At 53.8% G+C, this 20,383-nt stretch overlaps 1 protein-coding gene across 2 annotated transcripts in view; it reads left to right on the top strand.

The window, feature by feature from the left end:
* The window catches only part of SRGAP3 (SLIT-ROBO Rho GTPase activating protein 3), a 77,049-nt gene that overhangs the window by 49,670 nt on the left and 6,996 nt on the right, over positions 1–20,383 (top strand). The window contains exons 7-19 of one of the 2 annotated variants that reach the window (XM_068202384.1): positions 4,104–4,325; positions 4,750–4,851; positions 5,075–5,272; positions 6,513–6,597; positions 7,112–7,139; positions 10,471–10,501; positions 11,137–11,197; positions 11,586–11,663; positions 12,666–12,800; positions 15,137–15,242; positions 15,520–15,747; positions 16,682–16,761; positions 19,786–19,966. In XM_068202384.1, coding sequence (XP_068058485.1) covers positions 4,104–4,325; positions 4,750–4,851; positions 5,075–5,272; positions 6,513–6,597; positions 7,112–7,139; positions 10,471–10,501; positions 11,137–11,197; positions 11,586–11,663; positions 12,666–12,800; positions 15,137–15,242; positions 15,520–15,747; positions 16,682–16,761; positions 19,786–19,966 — 1,535 coding nt within the window. Of the gene's footprint in view, positions 1–4,103; positions 4,326–4,749; positions 4,852–5,074; positions 5,273–6,512; positions 6,598–7,111; positions 7,140–9,040; positions 9,144–10,470; positions 10,502–11,136; positions 11,198–11,585; positions 11,664–12,665; positions 12,801–15,136; positions 15,243–15,519; positions 15,748–16,681; positions 16,762–19,785; positions 19,967–20,383 lie in introns of both variants that reach the window. The other variant, XM_068202383.1, reaches the window with a different exon arrangement.

Raw genomic sequence — 20,383 nt, 5'->3', positions numbered from 1 at the left:
GGAGATTTGCTGAGTTCCATTTTAGCTCTGTCTGTTTATATTATTCTTCCCAACTTTTATTTCCTCACTGACACTTCCACTGGAGTCAGCAGATGGCATTTCTCCCACACTCCAGGAATCCCTTCAGGGACTTTAGCTAAAGCATCTTTAACATGGAGCAATGAAATTTCCCCGATTATAAAGTCTGTTCAGCAAAGAGTCAAAATAGTGGATGTGTGAGCTGAGCATGGGTGTCCTATATCCTCAAAGGGAGAGCAGTTTATCTGAGCAGGCCTTTTCATGAGTTCAGTGTCTCTTGCAAGGGTGAGGCAAGAAGGGCTTCAGCAGCTCCAGAAGAAATGGATCCAAGTCAGGGGATCCCAGTGCTGCGGGAGGGGGTCCGTGCAGGGCAGCTGAGCCCACGGAGGGAGCGGCTCTGCAGAGTGTGGGTGAGCAGGGGCTTTGTGGGAGAGCTGAGCCCGGCTGGCCACGCTCAGAGCCCGGGGCAGCTCCGAGCCCGGCCGGCCACGCTCTGAGCCCGGCCGGCCACGCTCCGAGCCCGGGGCAGCTCCGAGCCCGGCTGGCCACGCTCCCGTGGCTCCTGCCGGCTCCTCCACCCCGCTCCACCGCGGAATGGCGAGGGACGCACCGGGCTGGCTCCCTGGGACACGGGAGAGGCGACGGGGCTCGCACGCCCTCCATCTCCAGTACAAATTGCCACGTGCAGCTGCTGATTCCACACCGATCTGAACGGTCAGGACACTGCAGAGCCAATTTACCGGCGTTTCCCCCTAATCCCAGCTGCCTCAGTGTCATCTCTGAGGCACAGCCTCGACATGCTTGCTCCCTGGGCATCCCTGCAGAGCAGTGCTGTGACAAAGCCGTGCTGGACCCTCCTGCTCTGGCGAGGCAGAGGGCCCAGCTGCTCGGGGAGGGTGGGAGGGAGTCTTCCCAGGGCTGCGGCTTAATGAGACCTGTAAAACCCACCAGAGGAGCCGTGAAGGGGCGCAGAGCCGTCTGCCCCTCTGTCTCCAGTGGCCTTGTTGTTTTGTCCTAGAAAGGACGGGAAGAATACAGAGATAGATCAAATTAGCCTCGGACTGTCAGTGCACCACGGGGCCTCCTCCTCGGATGACACGTGCGTCTGTCTAAGCCTGGGTTTGGCTCATTTCTGTCATTAACTCTGTGACCAAGTTAATCTTTTCAGCCACGTATGCAAAGAGGAGATAAAGCTCCTTATCCATCTCTCTGGAGTTCTGTGGGAAATGGCTGCAAGACAGTTTGAAATGGTCACATGAAAGATATCACTGGATTCAGCAGAGCAAATGGAACAGTCAGTTTCCATATAAACTGATCTGCCGAAACGTGTGCAGCCTCCTCCGAGTCCTTCTGCAGCAGCAACTCACTTCCCCATGGATTAGTGATTGCTGTATCTGAGACAAGCCAGGAAAGGAGGGGAACTCGGAGGAAATTCAGTGTTACGTGGAACTGTCAAATTGCTTGGTCCCTGGAAAAATTAGCTGAGTCAAGTCAGGGAACAGAAACAGCAGCTGAAATAGTTATGCCAAAAATCCTCAGTTGGCTTTACTGGCCTGGTTGAGCAGGGCCTGGAGCAGCCTGGGCTAGTGGAAGATGTTCCTGTTCATGGCAGGGTAGTTGAAATTAGATAATCTTTAAGGTCTCTCCCAACATAAACCATTCTGGGATTCTGTGATTTACTTGCTGCACAGTACAGCTCTGGATTTTGTGGCAACATCAAGAGAGAAGAGGCCAGAAATTAAAGTAGGCATATAATTATTATGCATATAATTAAAAATAATGCAGAATATTGTTTTTAAAAACAGGTAAGGAAAAAAAATGCAGAGAAGGGGAAACAGAGCAGAGCAAATGAGTTGGGCTCTTTGTTTGCAGGCAGTGCTGGTCCTGTGGAGGCAGGGGCGTTGCTGCTCTGCCTGGGAAGTTAAGGGGTGGCTTGCAGGGCACCCAGGTGCTCAGGTGTTACTCCAGGGTTCCACTTGCTCAGGTCCGAGGCGTGGGCCTGGCTGAGCTCTGTCGTGGGCAGGTTCAGCCTCCCAGATAACAGAGGGACTCGAAGCTGCTGGAGACACAGACCACTGCATTTCCTTCTCCTGGAGCCCAGAACTGCCCCCCGGTGCAGCTCTGGGGGGGCAGTGGGAGGCACACAGGTATTTGGCTGCCTCCATGGTGTTTTGGCCAAATGTGCTTGCATGAGCTCCAGGAGCCGGTTTGTTTCTCAAGCTGAACACTGGGATATTTCCACCCCTTGCAGGGTGTTAGCAGACGTGATGAATTAATGCTTGGGGAGCTCTGAGCTTGGCAGATGAAAGGCGCTGCGGAAGGGCTGGGATTATTATTTGTGGTTCTAATTTATTTGCCATCAAAGGGATGAGAGGGGTGAGAAAATGCCATTTGTTCTGGGGCTGGGAGCATGGGTTTGAAGTCTTTTTTTTCTTCCTTTTTCTTTTCCCCTCCCCATTGTGTGTTCCTCTGGGAATTGCGTGGAAATCCCTGCTCTGTCTTTTCTTCTCTGGCCATCCGTGTGTGGAGCAGCCGGCACGGTGCTGATCACCAGGGACTTCAAGGGCTGCAGTGTGTGCGGGAAGTGCCTGCCCTGGTTTTCAGGAGCAGCTGATTTCTGGGCACTGCCAATCACCGCCGGCTTCAGTGCGAGTCCAGCAGCAAAAAAAGGGAAACATTCACATGGAATTTTGTCCTAAAAGCAGTTGGCAATGCCCCGAGCCCCTCTCCTTGGGTTCTGTGCCACTCAGTGCTTTTCCTTGTAGTGGCTCGGTTTTGTGTGCTTTGGGAATTCCCACCCTTTGAAGAGTGGCAGATATTTCCTCCTGGTACTGTTTTTTGTAGCAAAGCAGCTGTGATTTCAGGGGGTGGGAGAACACGGGTGAGGTGCTGGGGAACGCACAGTGCATTCCCAGGGCACAGGGCTGTGGTCAGCTGGTCAGGGCAGGAGTGCTGGTCCTCCCCCAGTGCTGGCACAGGGGTCCTGGCCCTGGTCCCTGCCCTGTCTGTGTAGCAGCCCCGCAGCTGCATTGTGCCAGCTCTGGGGTTTCTGAGCAACCTGGAGTGGTCATATGGGTGTTCGTGCTGAAGCTGTCTCATGAGAGAGACTTGCAGCACAGAATGAGGTTTTGCCCCAAGCAGCAAATGGAAATTCACCCCTTATCTTCTTTTGTGTTGCTTGTTGATTTTTTTAAGGCAGGTCTGTACCAGTCTGTAAATGCCCATACTCTCAATTAATGTGATTAGAAGCTAAATAGAAGCAGGATAAATGGAGGGCTGTGACAATTTGATAGTTTCTACAAAACTGCTTATTATTGTGCATGGGTTTTCACAGGTTTTAAAGACTAGGAGGGATAGTGGGGCTGGGCATGGGCCCAGTGTAGCTTTGCTGCTGGTTTTAGCAGGGGCTGAAGCAAGCACAGCCCTGAAGTGATGTGATCTGAGCTGAGTGGTGTCGCCTCCTGTGGGCACTGAACATGAGATGGCTTCTTGGGTTGGAGCCGCTTGTGGCACCACCTGAGGTTTTGGATTTCACTTTGCGTTTATCAATACGAATTTCAGGAAGTATTTCTTCACTGAAAGGGTTGTCAGACACTGGAACGGGCTGCCCAGGGAAGTGCTGGAGTTTCCGTCCCTGGAGGTGTTCAGGGAATATCTGGACACGCCATTCAGTGCTCTGGGCTGGGTGACAACGTGGGGATTGGTCACAGGTTGGACTTGCTCAGGTCTGATGGAGCTTTCAGGGCAGCAAATCCCTGTGCTGGTATGATACTTGACATGCTGAATTCAGTTATAGTGGAGACAATGTTTAAAACCAATTTTTTGTCTAAAGTACAGTATTTTGGCAGCAGTTAACTCACAAGTTTTATCATTTTCCCCAAGACAGACGTGAGAGTGATCAGCAGCATGAGGAGCTGCTCCATGGTGGGAGGCAGGCAGCTGCCCAGGGACAGAGCAGGATGTGCACACACTGCAGGGCACGGTGTCCACTGCCACACCTTGCTTCAACCTCCACCTGTGTTTGAGAACCTTGCACAGTGGTTTGGGAGTGTTTGTGTGACCAGAGCCTCCTTTGTGTTTCTCAGTGCTGTGATTTGGGATTCCACGCCAGCCTTGCTCGGACCTTCAGGACATACCTGTCTGCTGAGTACAACCTGGAGACGTCCCGCCACGAGGGCCTGGACATCATCGAGAACGCCGTGGACAACCTGGACGCACGGAGCGACAAGCACACCATCATGGACATGTGCAACCAGGTCTTCTGCCCGCCGCTGAAGTTCGAGTTCCAGCCACACATGGGGGATGAGGTACCGTGCTCAGCTGTGGGGCTGCAGAGGGGCTGGCCTGGCCCTCCTCTAAACCAGCACTGTGAAATTGTTCCTGACTCCTTACCCCTCTCTGCTGCCTTCACACACTGCCGTTCGTGTTTCCTTTCCCGATGAGACTCTTGGCTCGTTAGGGCTCCTCCTTTCAGGCTGCCTCTTGCTCCATGTCTGTCCCAATTAGGGAGCCCATGGTTTGGCTCTCTCTGCCCCGCAGATCTGCACAGGGGAGCTGTGATTAACCTGCTTTAATTGGGAGATGGCAGAAGCACTAGGTCCTGGCCTGGGTCCAGGGCACTGCTCATGGGACATACGGCAACACAACCTCTCTGGAGGCTGCCAGGAATTTTGTGGGCATGGAAATGTGTGTCTGGTCCATGCATGACCCGTGGAATGTCTCCTGTCCCAGGTGTGCCAGGTGAGCGCCCAGCAGCCTGTGCAGACCGAGCTGCTGATGCGGTACCACCAGCTGCAGTCTCGGCTGGCCACCCTCAAGATAGAGAATGAAGAGGTAAGTGGTGGGGCTGTGGGCAGCACTGCTGAGCCTTTCTTCCACTGGAGCTTTCCTGGTGTGCTCAGGTGTGGAGCCCCTCCTATGGCAGAGCTGGAGGTGCTCACAGACTGCAGCCAGTGCTAGCCCAGGGCTCAGGAGCTGCCTGTCGAGTGGTTGTTTAGGCTCAAGATGTGCCCTTTTCCCAGTCTGCCTCAAGCCCACACTGTCCTGTTTCTGATAGGTACGGAAAACGCTGGATGCCACGATGCAGACCTTGCAGGACATGCTGACAGTGGAAGATTTTGATGTTTCAGATGCCTTCCAGCACAGCCGCTCCACTGAGTCAGTCAAATCAGCTGCATCAGAGACCTACATGAGCAAAATCAACGTTGCCAAGAGGAGGGCCAACCAGCAGGAGACTGAAATGTTCTATTTCACTGTGAGTCTCAGCTCAGGCATACAGGACACAAAGCATTAATTGCCAGGGCTGAGGCCCAGTTAAGTGCTCATTAGTGAAGAGCAAGAACCAATTCAGTCTCTTGAAGTACTTGTCTTCTGTCAGATTTGGGTCTGGAATGCATTTCAGTGGCAGGGCACTGCATAGGGACTGACAATCCGGTGCCTGCCTGTTTTTCTCTTTGAAGGAACCACTGGAGCAGCCAGATGGGATTCAAAACTTATGAGTGGAGTAGGAGAGGCTCAGAGCAGGGCGCAGGCTCCAGATGGCCTCACCATGGGCCACCATCCATGGTCTCTTCAGGAAGGCCCTTCAGGACTGTGAACTATGAGCCAAGTCTTCCTCTCTAGCCTTTACAGCTTAAATGTGCCCTTGGCCCACAGATGAACTGAAGCCACTCACATGGCAAGGAAGGCACAAAAGCTGGGCTGTGGTGTGTGTGCCCGCCCTGCAGCTCTCACGCTGCACTCCCAGGCAGGCCTCAGGTCTTTGTTCTGATACCTGAAATACAGGCAAAGGCCATGAGTTCACCAGAAGTCTCCCTCATTTCAGTGTGGGCCACAGCCTACGGTTAACAGCATCTTGTGATGTTTTACATATGCAAAGAAGAGCTTCTACTTTCTCTTAAAAATATTATTGTAAATTGGGGGGGAAATTGCAATTTTCATTTGGAATTATGCTTGGGATTACTTTAATGCAGGCATTTGATCTTTCCCATTCTCTGTCATCCATTTTCCATCTCTTGTCTCCCTGTCTGCTCTTACCCGTGTAATGCCTTGCTCTGGAGTGTTGCTGGGTGTCCGACAGCCTCACTGGGGGATGGCGGTTGTTCTGCACAGTGTCACCTGCTGCGTGGGGCACCTGGCAGTCCCTGCCTGCGAGGGCTCAGGCACTGGGAGTTCCTGCTTGCCACTGCTGGTTTGCACGGAGGCGAAGCCTTGGCAGTGCAGGAAAGCTGCTTTGATTTCCTAGGCCGTTCCCAGAAGCCTGACAAAAGAAAGCCAGCTTTGAGCTCTTTGTCCCTCCCTGCGTTCCCAGGCTGGAGGGGCAGCTCCAAGGAGACCAGGCTAATAAGAGCATCAGGGCAGTGGCTGGAGCAGGGAGAAGTGGTCAGACCCTGCTGAGCCCTGCAAGCAGCCTGCAGCCTCCTGAGCCCCCGGCAGCAGTGAACGTCCATTAGGGGCTGTGGTGCTTAACCCAACTGTTTGTTCTTTAATTCCAGAAATTTAAGGAGTATCTGAATGGCAGTAACCTCATCACGAAGCTCCAGGCTAAACACGACCTGCTGAAGCAAACCCTGGGAGAAGGTGAGTTGGGGTCAGGTCCAGGGAGGGTCCTCCCATCACCTGAGAGGGTTTAAACCACGTGTCATCTGTCAGCCTCCCCCGTGTGTGTTCTCCTGAGTGACTGTACCTGGCTGCTGCTGCTCAGGCTAACCGGTGGCATGCAAAACCATGATTTCCTTGGATTACTCCTCCCACTTTTCTTTGGTCGTGCATGTAGAGAAATCTCTTTGAATCTGAGACTGTGTGCTGAAGTGCTGGGTTACTTCTCCAGCAGCAGAGATTGCCACTCACTCCCATCCTCTGCCTCTTTCCTTCCTTCCTCTCCCTCTTCTCCCTCCAGTTTTCTAATCTGTCTTTTAATGGTGGGGGCACCAGGTGGCCATCTCTCCTCCCCAAATGCAGCTTCTCTCTGCTGGAAGCCTTTCCTTGGAGTGTAGGAAGCAGCAGTGAGGGTGTGAGCTCCTGTGCAGCTGTGCTCTGCAGTCCTTTGGGGTGGCTGATGTGGAGGGATGATGGGATCTTGTGTTTCTTACAGGTGAAAGGGCTGAGTGTGGAACAACCAGGTGAGCACTTTCTTCCCCTTACTGGCTCCTGGGGAGGGCTGGTGCTGGCAGGAGGGGGCTGTGGGAAGGGCGGTTTGCTTTGCTACTGGTGCAGCTTGGTGGGGTTCAGTTACCCCCCTCCAGACCCCCTATGCTGGTGGGCTGGCAGTCCTTGTGCCCCACATCCTGCTTCCCAGCTGCATGGCCTGGAGTGCTGGGATCAGGGGGATGGCAGGCAGCCCTTGGTTCTGCTGCAGTGTGGTTTCTGGCTGCCTGGCTCTGATGTGCCTGGATGAGCTTTGTCAGCACAGCGCAATGCCCTGGAGCGTAGCTGAGGTGGGGTTGCGTTCAGACAGGGTGACACGAAGGTGTCCACTCACTCCCTGCCATCCCTCTTCCTCTGAGGAGTTTAATATGTCCCTGAAGTCCTCTACCAGCTCTGGCTCCTTTACCTATGAGTGCAGAGCATGCCTGTATCACAGACTTCATCCCTCTACTGCAGGAGATGGGGCTGGGGCAAATGTGACAGAGGGGAGGCTTTGATCCGTGTCCAGTCTGTGAAGCATCTCCACAGAGCTGCAGTGTCTTGCCTGGAGTGTGCTGGTTTTGCTGACACAGGCCAGCAAAGCCTCCAAACAGCTCCCTAGAACATGCACAGCCTCTCTGTGTGTCAGCTTGTTCCAAAATTGTTTGTGTTTAATACAATTGATAATACCAGCAAGAAAAAGCTCCCTTCCCTATCAGAAGTGGTGAAGCAGATGGTGCAGCCTGGGCTGCCTTGCCAGGCAGGAAGGAGGCTCCTTGTGCTGCCAGCACCAGCCCGAGTGGCGTCAGGGCTGGGCACGCAGCAGGGCACCGAGGTGCTGTCGGGACAGAGAGGGACCTTCAGAGGGCAGGGGCTGTGCAGTGTGGCACTCTGAGGAGCTGAAATGGCCCTGCTCCCCGGTGCCCTGGCACCCCAGGTGTGAGTGCAGGGCCCTGGCTGGGTGCATGGGGCAGGGCTGCTCCCAAGGGCAGCATCACCTCTGCTCCTCAGTTACCCCTACAGGAGTGGCCGGAAGCTGTAGCAGTGTAGAGTCAAGCTGCTTAATTAGAGGCATCTGATTAAGGAACCAGCAGACCCCTGCTGTCCCCTTTGCACCGAGCTCTGTGTGAAGTGTCCGTGTCTGTTCCGTGAGATCTCCTGCATGAAGGCTCCCAGCACCCAGTTTTGTGTGTGTTTGCAGTCATGTTCTCTCCCCTGCAGACATCAGTACAGCCTGGGCCAGAGGGCAGGGCAGAAATCTTTGGGATTTTGTGGTGTTTTTCTCCTTTTTCTAGATCTAGACACTGAATGTCCTTCATTGTCCAGAGGAATTGGACTGGGAATAGCATTAGTGCAAGTAGCACTCCAGTGTCCTCAGTACTGCACTGAAACCTGTCACAGGCTTCCCTGCCCTCTGGGTCGCTAGCAATGGGAGGGTGATCCCCATCCCTGGGATTCCAAACAGAAGTCAGATACAGCAATGTGGAGGTATTCCCACTGTCCTCATTCTGGTCTCTTTCTGTGAGCAGAATGAAATCTGCTTAGGAACAAACAGGAATACCCCAGCGTTTTCTGGGGTAGCTGTGGTTTATTTTGGATGTATCTCCTCAGCTGCTCTTGGTGCCTCTTCAGGCTGAGGGAGTGCTGAGCTGGTGGTGGTGGGAGGCAGGTGTTGAATCCAGCTGACCACCAGTGCCCTGAGTTCCCTGCTGGAGGGGTGTTTGTATGGGACACACCAGTGTCAGTGGCTGCAGCGTGCGTGGAGCTGCACATCACATCCTCACAGAGGGACTCTTCTGTTTGATTTCTTATTCTCAGTTATAACCTGTGAGATCTCACCCTGTCTTTGCATTTATGTTGGTGTTTTGTTGATTTATTTTGTTCCGTTTTCTCCCAGGCCCCCATGTCTTCCCCCTAAGCCACAGAAAATGAGGAGACCTAGGCCTCTCTCAGTCTATAATCATAAACTCTTTAACGGCAATATGGAAACATTCATTAAGGTACTTGCTGGCTTGCAGTAGGAGTGTCTGTGAACGCTGGGAATGGAATGGTGGCTTTCCTGTCCTGGCTGCTTGCCATTCTCAGGGGTCCCTCTGGCCCATCTGCCCCCAGCTGGTGTGGCCAGCACGGCTTTGCCTCGGTGATGATTTCTCTCCATAGCTCCCCTCGTGTTCCTGGTGTTCCTGTCCCATCAGCTGCGTGCTCCAGACCCCACCCATGGCTGGTGGCCATGTGCACTATGAGGCAGTCCTGGCTCAGTGTCCTCATTGTCCTGCTGCTGCTACCCATCCTGGGAAGAAAGATTGCACAAGCTCAGCCCAGCCCTCATAGGAGCAACAGACACACCCCCCTTCCTCTTTTTGGTGGTCATCCATCCTTGTGGCTGAGAAGGAAGCTAAAATTACCCCAGAAAGCGTTTCCCACTTTCAAGGATTGTCAGCCTGGGGTAGAAGCCCTGTTGTAGGGGGGTCCATGTTGGAGGGCAGACAGGTGACCCTCAGCCTTGTGCAGAAATAATCACTAACAGCCAGCCCAGCTGGCTCATCCCCTGCCAGCTGCTGACAGTGGTGCCCTGTAATCCTGCTCTGGAGAAAGCTTCAGTGAAAACACTTTGGGAAGCTGTCAAGACAAACTGTTGGATTAGGCGACTAATAGGCATCATCTGGCTGGGGTTTATTGCCTCCAGCTCAGCCCAAGCCCGAGGGCAGTGTCTGTACACAGCACCAGCACGGGGAGTGCTGGCCCTGCCTGCAAAGCCTGTAATCCGTTAGGATTTGTGATTACTCCTGACTTAAACTAGTTTGTAAAAAAGTAATGCTCATTAAATCCCAGCCTGTTCAGCACTGAGAAGGAGGAATTACCTGCTCTAGAAATCCATCTGAGCAGGAGGGTCCCGTGCTAGCAGAGACCCTTTGGGGCACGGCTGCCTGCCCTTGTGGGGTGCAGCCTCACGGGCAGCCGGGCCATTGGCAGCTGCCCAGGTGTCCCCTGGTCACCAGTGCCCCCATGGCTGCCCAGTGCCCCCCTCAGAGCTTGCCTGTGCCCCAGGCAAGGTCTGTCCCTCTCCTTGGGCTCCTGGCAAGGCCACGGGTTCAGACAGGGAGGAAATCCGAGAGGCTGTCACTGCAGGTCGCTGAGGCTGGGGTGCAGGGTGCCCAAGGGCTTTGGGAGGGAGGATGGGCATCCCAAAGGCCTGTGTTGGCCCTTGCTAAGCTGCCATTGCATTTGAGCATTCATGGCCTCCGAAGGAGATGCTTACCTCTAACTGAACTTATCCCTGCTTAATCTGTTCTCTTTTTTTCCACTCTGCTGCTTTTTTGTGCTCAGAGGAAGGAGGAATGCACGAACGAGGAATCAGGTACTTACTGGAGACCCATCTGTGAGACAGAGGGAATTGCCCAGAGATGCCACTGTGCTCTGCTGGAAAAACCACCAGAATCCCAAAGAGAAATGTGTCCACTTGGGCTGTCAGACATGGCCTACAGTCCCCTTGAGCTTCTGCCACAGGGGTCCTGGGAAGAAGCCAGAATTCAGCACTGGCTCAGACTCAGGCACTTCATTCCATACCCAGTGGTGTTGGGTTTTTTAGCACCTGCTGACAATGGCTCTTTCCTTTGTTGGAAATATTGTTGTAAGCTGTATTACGGGCAGCTTATTCCATCAGCCAGGTATAGCACAAGTTTTATTTCAGCTCAGTGTTCCACCTTTGGGGTGGATTAGCTGTGATCCCTCGTGGCAGTCTCCTGTCTGAGCCAGACAAGGAGCAGCAATGTTTCACACGCTTCAGTGACAGCTTTCTTGGACATTTTTGGCTGTACATGGTATCCTCAGTGCTCTTTGATGGCTCCATGTTTGTAACACCTCCTTTCCTGCCTGTCCTCTTACTAAACTCCACAGCATTAATTTTAAAATCTCTGGTTTTGAAATCTTTATTGCATTTCCCATGCTTTATTAGCAATAAACCAGTAACTTTTTTCCTTTCCTTTCCTGAAGGATTCAGGACAGGCCATTCCACTTGTCGTGGAAAGCTGCATCCGCTACATCAATCTGTATGGTGAGTTGGCTCAGTATAGCCCCAGAAACCTGCCAAGGAATAAAGCACTTTATTGTACTGTGAGCAGTGAGAGCCAGCAGAGACTCCTGGGGTGCCTGCGCTCTGTTCCCATGGGCTCGGCTTAGAATTCCGATGGCACTGGCTGACTGGCCAGCAGTGAGGTTTTACCAGCATGTGCCCAAGTTCAATTGTTCACTCGGGCCGTGAGCCCTTTCAGCACCTTGACCTGGGGGCCTTGTTGGAGAACATGAGCAGAAGTGAGGTGCAGCAGGCTGTCCCTGCTTGGTCCAAGCCTGTCTGGTGCATCGACCCTGGATTCTGCTGTTTTGACCTGTAGGTATTGCCCAGCAGTTCCAGAAATCTCTCCTAAAGCACTGTTCTCTTCCAGGCCTCCAGCAACAGGGCATCTTCAGAGTCCCTGGCTCCCAGGTGGAAGTCAACGACATCAAGAACTCGTTTGAGAGAGGTGTGTAGCTGGGGTGTGCAGGCACAGCAGGATGCCCTGCCTGAGCAGGGATCCTTGTGGGAGGTGGTGTGTGCTGGGTGCATTAGCCAGGGTGTAAAGCGTGTGTTAAAGCCCTTTGTGCTGTGAGATGAGCAGGTTTTATCCCTTCTGGGTTTCCCAGTGTTGTGTCTCGGCAGTAGTGAAGAGTTACCCAGGGAAGGAGTATGAGAAGTAGGGGTGCGTGCAGAGGTCTTTTCCGCCGTCATTAAAAACACAAGAGCCATAAAAGAGTTTGCTGGGCACCCTTGTTCATCCTTCCTGCAGCAGTTTGCCAAGGGAGGCGCAGCATTCCCTGCACCTGGTGCCAGTGCTGGCTGTGAAGGTGCCAGTGAATCCGCTGAGAAAATTGCACTCGGGATGCCAGACCAGTGAGAAAGGGAAAGCAGTCCTGCTGTCCTGAGTGGAGGGAAGCTGTGACAGGGACAGTCCTGCTGGGAATAGTGACCCTTAATCCTTGAGCAGCATTGGAAGGATCAGGATGAAGGTGGATGGGCCAATGGATAAGGCAGTGTTAGGATTGTCAAAGGCTGGGGGATTTGCACATCCAATTTAAGATGAATTAGTATCCAAATCTCGGGGGCACTGAAAGCCTTTCGCAGATTTAAGGCAGTACAAAGCTATCCAGAGACATTGGGTCTATCCCAGAGGTGCAGTTTATCCTCCAGCCAAGCCTGTCCCCTCAGCCTCTCACTCAGTGTCCTTCAGCTTTCTGGGCTGGTGCTGTAAATGCAAAGAATGTGCTGAGCTGGAAACAGTAAAGGAGAAACAACCAATATCATCCTTGTCTTCAGGAAAGGTTTGAAATCCCCCAGTAAAACTAGTTTTCAGGAAAAATCAGCATTGCCATTGCACATGAGGAGGGTTTCTGAACCCTGGGAAATTTGGGTGTTCCACAAGAGGAAAACCACTTGTGTTAGTCCAGCTCGATGGTGATGCAGGATATGAAACCTTCTGTCTGGGCAGGTGAAGACCCCCTCGCTGATGATCAGAATGAGCGAGACATTAACTCGGTGGCTGGAGTCTTGAAGCTGTATTTCCGGGGACTGGAAAACCCCCTCTTTCCTAAGGAAAGGTTTCAAGATTTGATATCTACTATAAGTAAGTACTCGTGACAGCTCTTCGTGGAGAACTGGGTGGGACAAGAGAAGCACTAGATGGGGGCTGGTGCACCCGAGCTTGCAGACAGGGGTTTCTGCTGTGAGGAGGGTGGCAGGTGGGCACTGGGAGTTGCTAGGAAAGGATGTCAGGAGTGTGCACTGGCAGGAGGGAGAGGGGAAATCTCGTCACTGGGGGGAATGAAGGAGGCACAATGACCTTGACGTTTCAGAGGTGATGGAGGTGCTGCCCATTTTGGCTACGGGGTGATTTCATGTTACAGGAAAGATGTTGGGGTCGTTAGGGGTTGGGGTGTCTCAGCTCTAGGGGCACCAACGGGGGAACGTCTGCTCAAGGCCTTCTCTTGGCTTCACTGCCCGTGGTGCTTTCCCCCTTCTGAACGTGCATGTTCATAACTGCTGGGGTCTGGTGATGCTCAGGGAGGCAGGTGATACCTGGAGGGATGGCAGAGGGTGGGCTTGTACCAGAGCAGAGGAATGCGTTCTGATTTCTCAAGAACAATTGTTTTATGTAGTAGCTTTAGGACATTCACTGTTGCTATTCAGTTTTGATGTGTAAAGCAGCACAGCACTCATGTGGGACAGACAAAGGAAGGTGGTTCTGCACCAGTTCCATGCCCTGGACAGGGATTTGCAGTTTGGCTTGTGCTTTCTCTGGCTGCCCTCCACAGGGGCTGCAGAGCTGGAAGCCTGAGGGCACAGCCTGGGAGAAGGGGATGGGACCCCTCTGGTGCCAGAATGTGTTTGGTGATGTAGCTGCCTGTGTGCTTGCAGATAGGCTTGTATTTGACCATCCCTAATTAATGCAAATTTGCACAATTTATTAAGCTTTTGGGATTTTTTTTTTTTTGCAAACATCATCTGTTAATTTTCTGGGTGTTATTCTCTTATCTCTCTCTCTTTATTTTTCCCATTTTAACAAGAATCTTCCTCATCTTTCTCTTCCTGCTGCTCTTGCAACCCTTTGATTAAGGATAGATTTAAAATAAAGTGCCTTGTTCCTGTTAAAAATCTGCCCTGCAGTGCAGCTGTCTGTGCCACACACACACACATAAACATGGGCTGCACATTTGGTGTCCCAGCCTAAGCAGGGTGAAGAACTTTTCCTTTTGCTCTTGGAGGGCTGGGGGTTTATGTGGAAGCTCCTCAAAGGCACAAGGACAATAGACAGGTCAAAAGGCACTTTCCAGAGTCCACGTAGGGCTGTCCTGTGTGCAGTGGTCATTGGTACCCCGTTAATTCCATGTGCCCAGTTGAAACATTTTGCTCTGGGAGAGAGGCAAGTGTTTTGAGAGTTTGTTCCTCTGGGTGTCAGAACAGATATCTGTTGACATAGGGTTTTAACCAGTTTGTATTTAGTTGGGTTTTTTTAAGGAATATCCTCTTTTGTAAAACCAAACTGAAGAATTAGAGAGCCCAGCAGGCAATAATGGGATAAATCAAATGGAAAAATTCCCCATGTGAAATACTACAAAGCTTTCCATCTTGGTATTGAGGCCAGATTTTGCTCAGAATTTTGATTAAATGGCAGCCTAGCTACATGTTGTCAGTGAACTTTATTGTGATTAGCAAATGGCATAGTTTGAGCCAGCACAAGCACTTCTGTGTGATCTGCCTGCTCCAGAAAAGCTCTGGTGCTTGTCCTCTGCTGCCTGTGCAACAGCAGCCACAGCATTAACTCTCTGGAGAACACAGGGGTAGCTTAGGGCAGGACAGCCCTGAGCCAGCCCTTCCCTTGGGAGGGAGCAGGTGTCTGACGGCAGCTCCGCGCTCTGCACCCCTGTGGAGTGGAGAGCAGCCAATCTGCAAGCACTGACTCAGCACTGGTTCAGATAACCTGTTTCCTAGGAGTTTCTAATTGCTGTTCGGAGCAGTAGGAGACGGGAGCGGAAGGGCTCAGAAGGATCCAGTGCATAACCCAGAAGGGTAACCTGAATAAAAACCTCATTTAACAATCTGCCCTAGAAAATGAAGCAGTGCTCTGTTTTCAGTGCCACATCGACTCAGGCTTTTGAGGAACAGAGGAGTTGTTGAGGAATGAAATGAATAATGCATAAACATTTATTTTAAAAATAAACCCACGGAAATGTCTTTATTTGCTGTTCATACTGCATCTGAACATAAGAATTCCCTGCTGGAGGAGCAGTGTTCCCCATTCTCTTCCTGCACCTTAGTGCCAGACTGACAGATGACCTCTGGAGACAGACTTTTGTTTTCCTCACTTACTGGGCCACTAGATTTGGAGCAGGTCCCTCTGGTGCTGAGCTGTCTGGTCCTGAAAAGGTTTTTAAGGATGTGCTTTCTATCCCTGTGTTCCAGAAATTGAGAACCCTGCAGAGAGAGTGCACCAGATCCAGCAGATCATTGTCACTCTGCCCCGGGCTGTCATCGTGGTCATGAGATACCTCTTTGCTTTCCTTAACCAGTGAGTCTGTTTTCCTGCTTCACCAAGTTCCTCCTTGCTGTCCCCTTTGCCAGGGCTTCCCCGTTTTGCTGCATGAGTTCCTTGTGGCGTTGCCATGGGGAGCCGTGCCTCGGTTCTTCCCGGCCTTGCTGCGCCATGGCTGTGCTGGGAAGGGACAGCTCCGGTGGGCGGCGGGCTCTGGTGGGCAGCGGGCTCCGGTGGGAGTTGGGCTCCGGTGGGAGGTTTTCCCAGTGAGCGGGAACGCAGCAGGGCAGCTCCCTCACACGTGTGCTTGCAGCTTGTCGCAGTACAGCGATGAGAACATGATGGATCCCTACAACCTGGCCATCTGCTTCGGGCCCACGCTGATGCACATTCCTGACGGGCAGGATCCGGTGTCCTGCCAGGCCCATGTCAATGAGGTCATCAAAACCATCATCATTCACCACGAGGGCATCTTCCCCAGCCACCGAGAGCTGGAAGGGCCTGTCTATGAGAAGTGCATGACCGGAGGGGAGGAGTACTGGTGAGCTCTCTGCAGGGTTCCTGGGTACAGACATCATCAGGCCAAGAGGCCCTAACACACTGAACCATTTGATTGAGTCTTACCAGTCAGAGCAGGCAGTTTCACCAGGTATTTCATTTTCTTGTGCTGACTCAGTATTTTAAACCTCAGAAAAAACATCAGAAGAAACTTTTTCCAGGGCAAATACTAATACTGGTGAAGGGTTTTTTTGAGCTGCAGATCCACAGGAGCATGTTCAGCAAAACAGAATTTTAGGTAAATGTGGTACAAATTCCTCCTAGGCTGGAAATTTTGAGTAAAGACCCATAGTTCCATCATAATTTGCTGGTCGGATGAAATCCCTTGGCCTGAGGTTAACCCAAACCTTCCAGTTCCCTTTGTTGCTGGAATTCTAGCCCAACATTCAGGTCTGGGTTTAACAAACCAGGATCAATAACATACTTGAGCTTATTTTCTACAAGTCTCATACATTCCTGAGACCTCACCATGCCTTATACTAGTCACCTGCTACCATCCTTCCTGGTGCAGCAGAGGAGCTAAAGCTCACTGTGAATTAGGGAATGAGACATTTAACTTGCTGTCACTTTGTGTTAGTTTTGCCGAACTCTACTAAAGACACAAGAGCCAGCAGAATGAGACATTCTGGGCCTGGCGATCATGGTGCGAGTGTCCGCTGTTCTCAGCAAGTTCAGGGATCTGCTGTGATTTGAAATCAGAGAATCACAAATCACAGAATTAGTTAGGTTGGCAAAGACCTCCAAGACAGAGTCCAACCTTTGACCAAACACCACCTTGTTGCCTAGACACATCCAGTCGTTTCTTGTACACCTCCAGAGATGGGCACGCCACCACCTCCCTGGGCAGCATTAGGCGTGCTGAGTGTGTCAGGAACAGTGTCATTTGCTGTGTGACAGCCTGATGTGTTCCTCTGCAGTGACAGCCCGCACAGCGAGCCGGGCACCATCGATGAAGTGGACCACGACAACGGGACAGAGCCGCACACCAGTGACGATGGTGAGCAGGACCGAGCCGGGGCTGGGCCCGCGCCTGCAGAGCTGTGCATGCAGCAGAGCAGCAAGCACTGCGGGACAGGCTGCACGGGCTGGCTGCTGGCAGGGCTGGGCTGCAGCAGGAGGCAGCGCTGTGCTCCCCGTGTGCCAGCAGCTCCAGCTGCGAGCGGATGGTTTGGGAAACGCCGCTGGCACTCCGTGGGTGGGGAACCGTGGCAGGGCTGGCTGTGTTGGAAGGGCCTGCGGAGCTGAGCACCTTCTGCTTCCAACAGCTGCTGCTGCCCTGGCCGTGTCCTGCCTCAGCAGAACACACCTGCCCTGCGAGGCTGCGGGGAGGAGGAAGGGCTCACCTGCCAAGCGAGGGAATGGCACAGGGAAGGGCACGCAGGGCCAGGCAGCTCTGCACAGTGGGCCAGGCAGCTCCGGGCACAGGGGAGGGCATGGTGGGCCAGGCAGCTCCGGGCACAGGGGAGGGCACGGTGGGCCAGGCAGCTCCAGGCACAGGGGAGGGCATGGTGGGCCAGGCAGCTCCAGGCACAGGGAAGGGCACGGTGGGCCAGGCAGCTCCGGGCACAGGGAAGGGCACACGGGGCTGGGCAGCTCCAGGCACAGGGGAGGGCATGGTGGGCCAGGCAGCTCTGGGCACAGGGAAGGGCACACGGGGCTGGGCAGCTCCAGGCACAGGGAAGGGCACACGGGGCTGGGCAGCTCCAGGCACAGGGAAGGGCACGTGGGGCCAGGCAGCTCCGGGCACAGGGAAGGGCATGGTGGGCCAGGCAGCTCCGGGCACAGGGGAGGGCACACGGGGCTGGGCAGCTCCAGGCACAGGGAAGGGCACGGTGGGCCAGGCAGCTCCGGGCACAGGGAAGGGCACACGGGGCTGGGCAGCTCCAGGCACAGGGAAGGGCACGGTGGGCCAGGCAGCTCCGGGCACAGGGAAGGGCATGGTGGGCCAGGCAGCTCTGGGCACAGGGAAGGGCACGCGGGGCCAGGCAGCTCCGGGCACAGGGAAGGGCACACGGGGCTGGGCAGCTCCAGGCACAGGGAAGGGCACGGTGGGCCAGGCAGCTCCGGGCACAGGGAAGGGCATGGTGGGCCAGGCAGCTCTGGGCACAGGGGAGGGCACGCGGGGCCAGGCAGCTCCGGGCACAGGGAAGGGCACGGTGGGCCAGGCAGCTCCGGGCACAGGGAAGGGCACACGGGGCTGGGCAGCTCCGGGCACAGGGAAGGGCATGGTGGGCCAGGTGGCTCCGGGCACAGGGAAGGGCATGGTGGGCCAGGCAGCTCTGGGCACAGGGAAGGGCACGCGGGGCTGGGCAGCTCCAGGCACAGGGAAGGGCACGGTGGGCCAGGCAGCTCCGGGCACAGGGAAGGGCACACGGGGCTGGGCAGCTCCAGGCACAGGGGAGGGCATGGTGGGCCAGGCAGCTCTGGGCACAGGGAAGGGCATGGTGGGCCAGGCAGCTCTGGGCCTGCTCTCAGCTCCAGGCAGGAGCTGACAGGGGGAGGCAGGGGAGCTGCTGTGCAGCCAATTTCACACTTGGGTGGCCACGTTAATGGCTCCGATTGGGGTTTCCGAGTGATTAACTGTGGTGCCAAGTGTAGGGCAGAGGAGCAGCTGTATTTTGTGGATTTACATATTCCCTGTCCCCCTTGCCCTGCATACACTCCCTGCTGGTAGCTCAGCGTTGTGTCAGGACTGTGGGAGCCCTCCTGGCTCTGTCTCCTCCAGAACACTCTGTATTGATCCCCCTGTGGTGTCCCCAGACACTCTGCCCTCATGTGGGGGTTGCTTAAGGTGGGGAACATGAATCTGCTGAAGTGGCCTGGCCCGTCCCAGGTGGGGCTGGAATGGTGCAAAGGTTCGATGCAGCATCCTCCGTGTCCTCCTTTGGTGTCCCCTCCTCCACGAGGGCTTGTTCCTGAGCAGAGTGCCGGGTCACACACTGATGGCTGCTGAGCCCACAGTCAGTAATGGGGCAGAGCAAGTTCCCACGTTTAATGAGAATGAGGCAGATCTGGAGGAACTGGGGGGGCTTGCCCTGTTTTGCTGTAATTTTCTGTCTGCCAGTCTCCAGGTGGGGATTGAAGTGATCCACTGTCTCAGATAATCCAGGCATGCTAATGCTCCAACAGTGGCAGGGGTGGCTGGGGAGTGGCAGCAGTTCTGCCACCCAAGCAATGCACAGTGTGGGTCGCTCTGGTTAATGAGGAGAGAGACACTGTTGCTGCTTTGCAGTTGTTGCAATGGTTTCTTTAGGATTCAGTGTTCCCCAGCTGGAAACAGATCTGCATAGGAGCCAGGCTCTTTCATGGGCTCCTCAGTGCCATTGGGTGCCCCAGCAGCTCCTGGCCAGAGGCTTAGAGGACCCTGGTGTGCTCATGACCATCCAAAGTGAAGTTCTGCCTCAGCCCTCCTGTATTTCAGGCCCTGAGCTCCCAGTTTGTGAGTCACGGGTGTTTGGTAGAGCTTACATTAGGAAAAGTGGGGAAACAGTGAGGCAGAGTGCTGCAGATGGCGGGGTGCAGAGCAGCTGCCTGGCTGGAGCTGCTATCATTATTTCCATGGGGATCCCCAAAGGGGCATTATTTGCTCATCAATAATTCAGGCCAAACTGTCTCCAGGATAAGGAAGGGAGGAGAAGGTAAGTGGGGTTTGATCACAGCATCTGACATGGCTTGACAAAATCTCAGGCTGGAGGATAATGTGTTTCTGTAACCAAAGGCAGAAAATGGGAATGTGGGTGAGGGTGCCATATGCACAGAGGGAGATTCCTGCTGCTCCCCATCTGCTTTGTAGCTGTTTGTAATTGTCAGTAGTTTGTGAGTCTGAGAGAGGTCCCAGAAAGCCTGGAACAACAATAAGAATTGATCAGTCTGAAAACAAGAAGGCTTGTGCTCAGTGTGAGCTGCTCTGGGGACGCTGGGCGGCAGCAGCACTGCTGCTCTGCTGAGGTGGCTCTCTAGGGCTCAGCCTCCCTTGTGTGGCTGAGCTGAGCTGCTCTTGCTGTGCCTCTCTCCTGTGCAGAGGTGGAGCAGATTGAAGCCATAGCCAAGTTTGACTACATTGGCCGATCTCCACGGGAGCTCTCCTTCAAGAAAGGGGCCTCACTCCTGCTGTACCATCGGGCGTCAGAAGACTGGTGGGAAGGGAGACACAATGGGGTGGACGGGCTCATTCCCCACCAGTACATCGTGGTGCAAGACATGTGAGTAAAGTGAGGGTTGTTGAAATCATGTACTTGCACAAGGTCCACTTCAGTCACCTAAAATAATCAGTCAGTTTTGCGGTTTTTTAATGACTTCGGTGAGAAATCTGCGCCTGTTCACTCCTCCCTCTCTGTGTGTTGGCTCGATTTGTTTCTCATTTGGCTGATAAAGACCAGTGCTAAACATTGTACCTCAGTGTACCTGTACCCCATCTCTCATTGACTCCCCAACGGGGTGTGACCCAGGCTTACCACTGGCCTTGCCCCTGTGAGCATCGACCTGGATTGTTCAGTGCTCACCTGGCCTGTGGGCAGATCCCAGGGCCCTTTGCAGGTGCTGCTTCTCTTACAAGTGCTGTCTCTGGAGTCATCACAGTGGCACACATCACAGGGGGTGGGCAGGCAGATGTGCACTGT

The sequence above is a fragment of the Anomalospiza imberbis genome, chromosome 11 (assembly GCF_031753505.1).
Source record: "Anomalospiza imberbis isolate Cuckoo-Finch-1a 21T00152 chromosome 11, ASM3175350v1, whole genome shotgun sequence".
Classification (NCBI taxonomy): domain Eukaryota; kingdom Metazoa; phylum Chordata; class Aves; order Passeriformes; family Viduidae; genus Anomalospiza; species Anomalospiza imberbis.
This window is presented reverse-complemented; position numbering and strand designations above follow the sequence as displayed.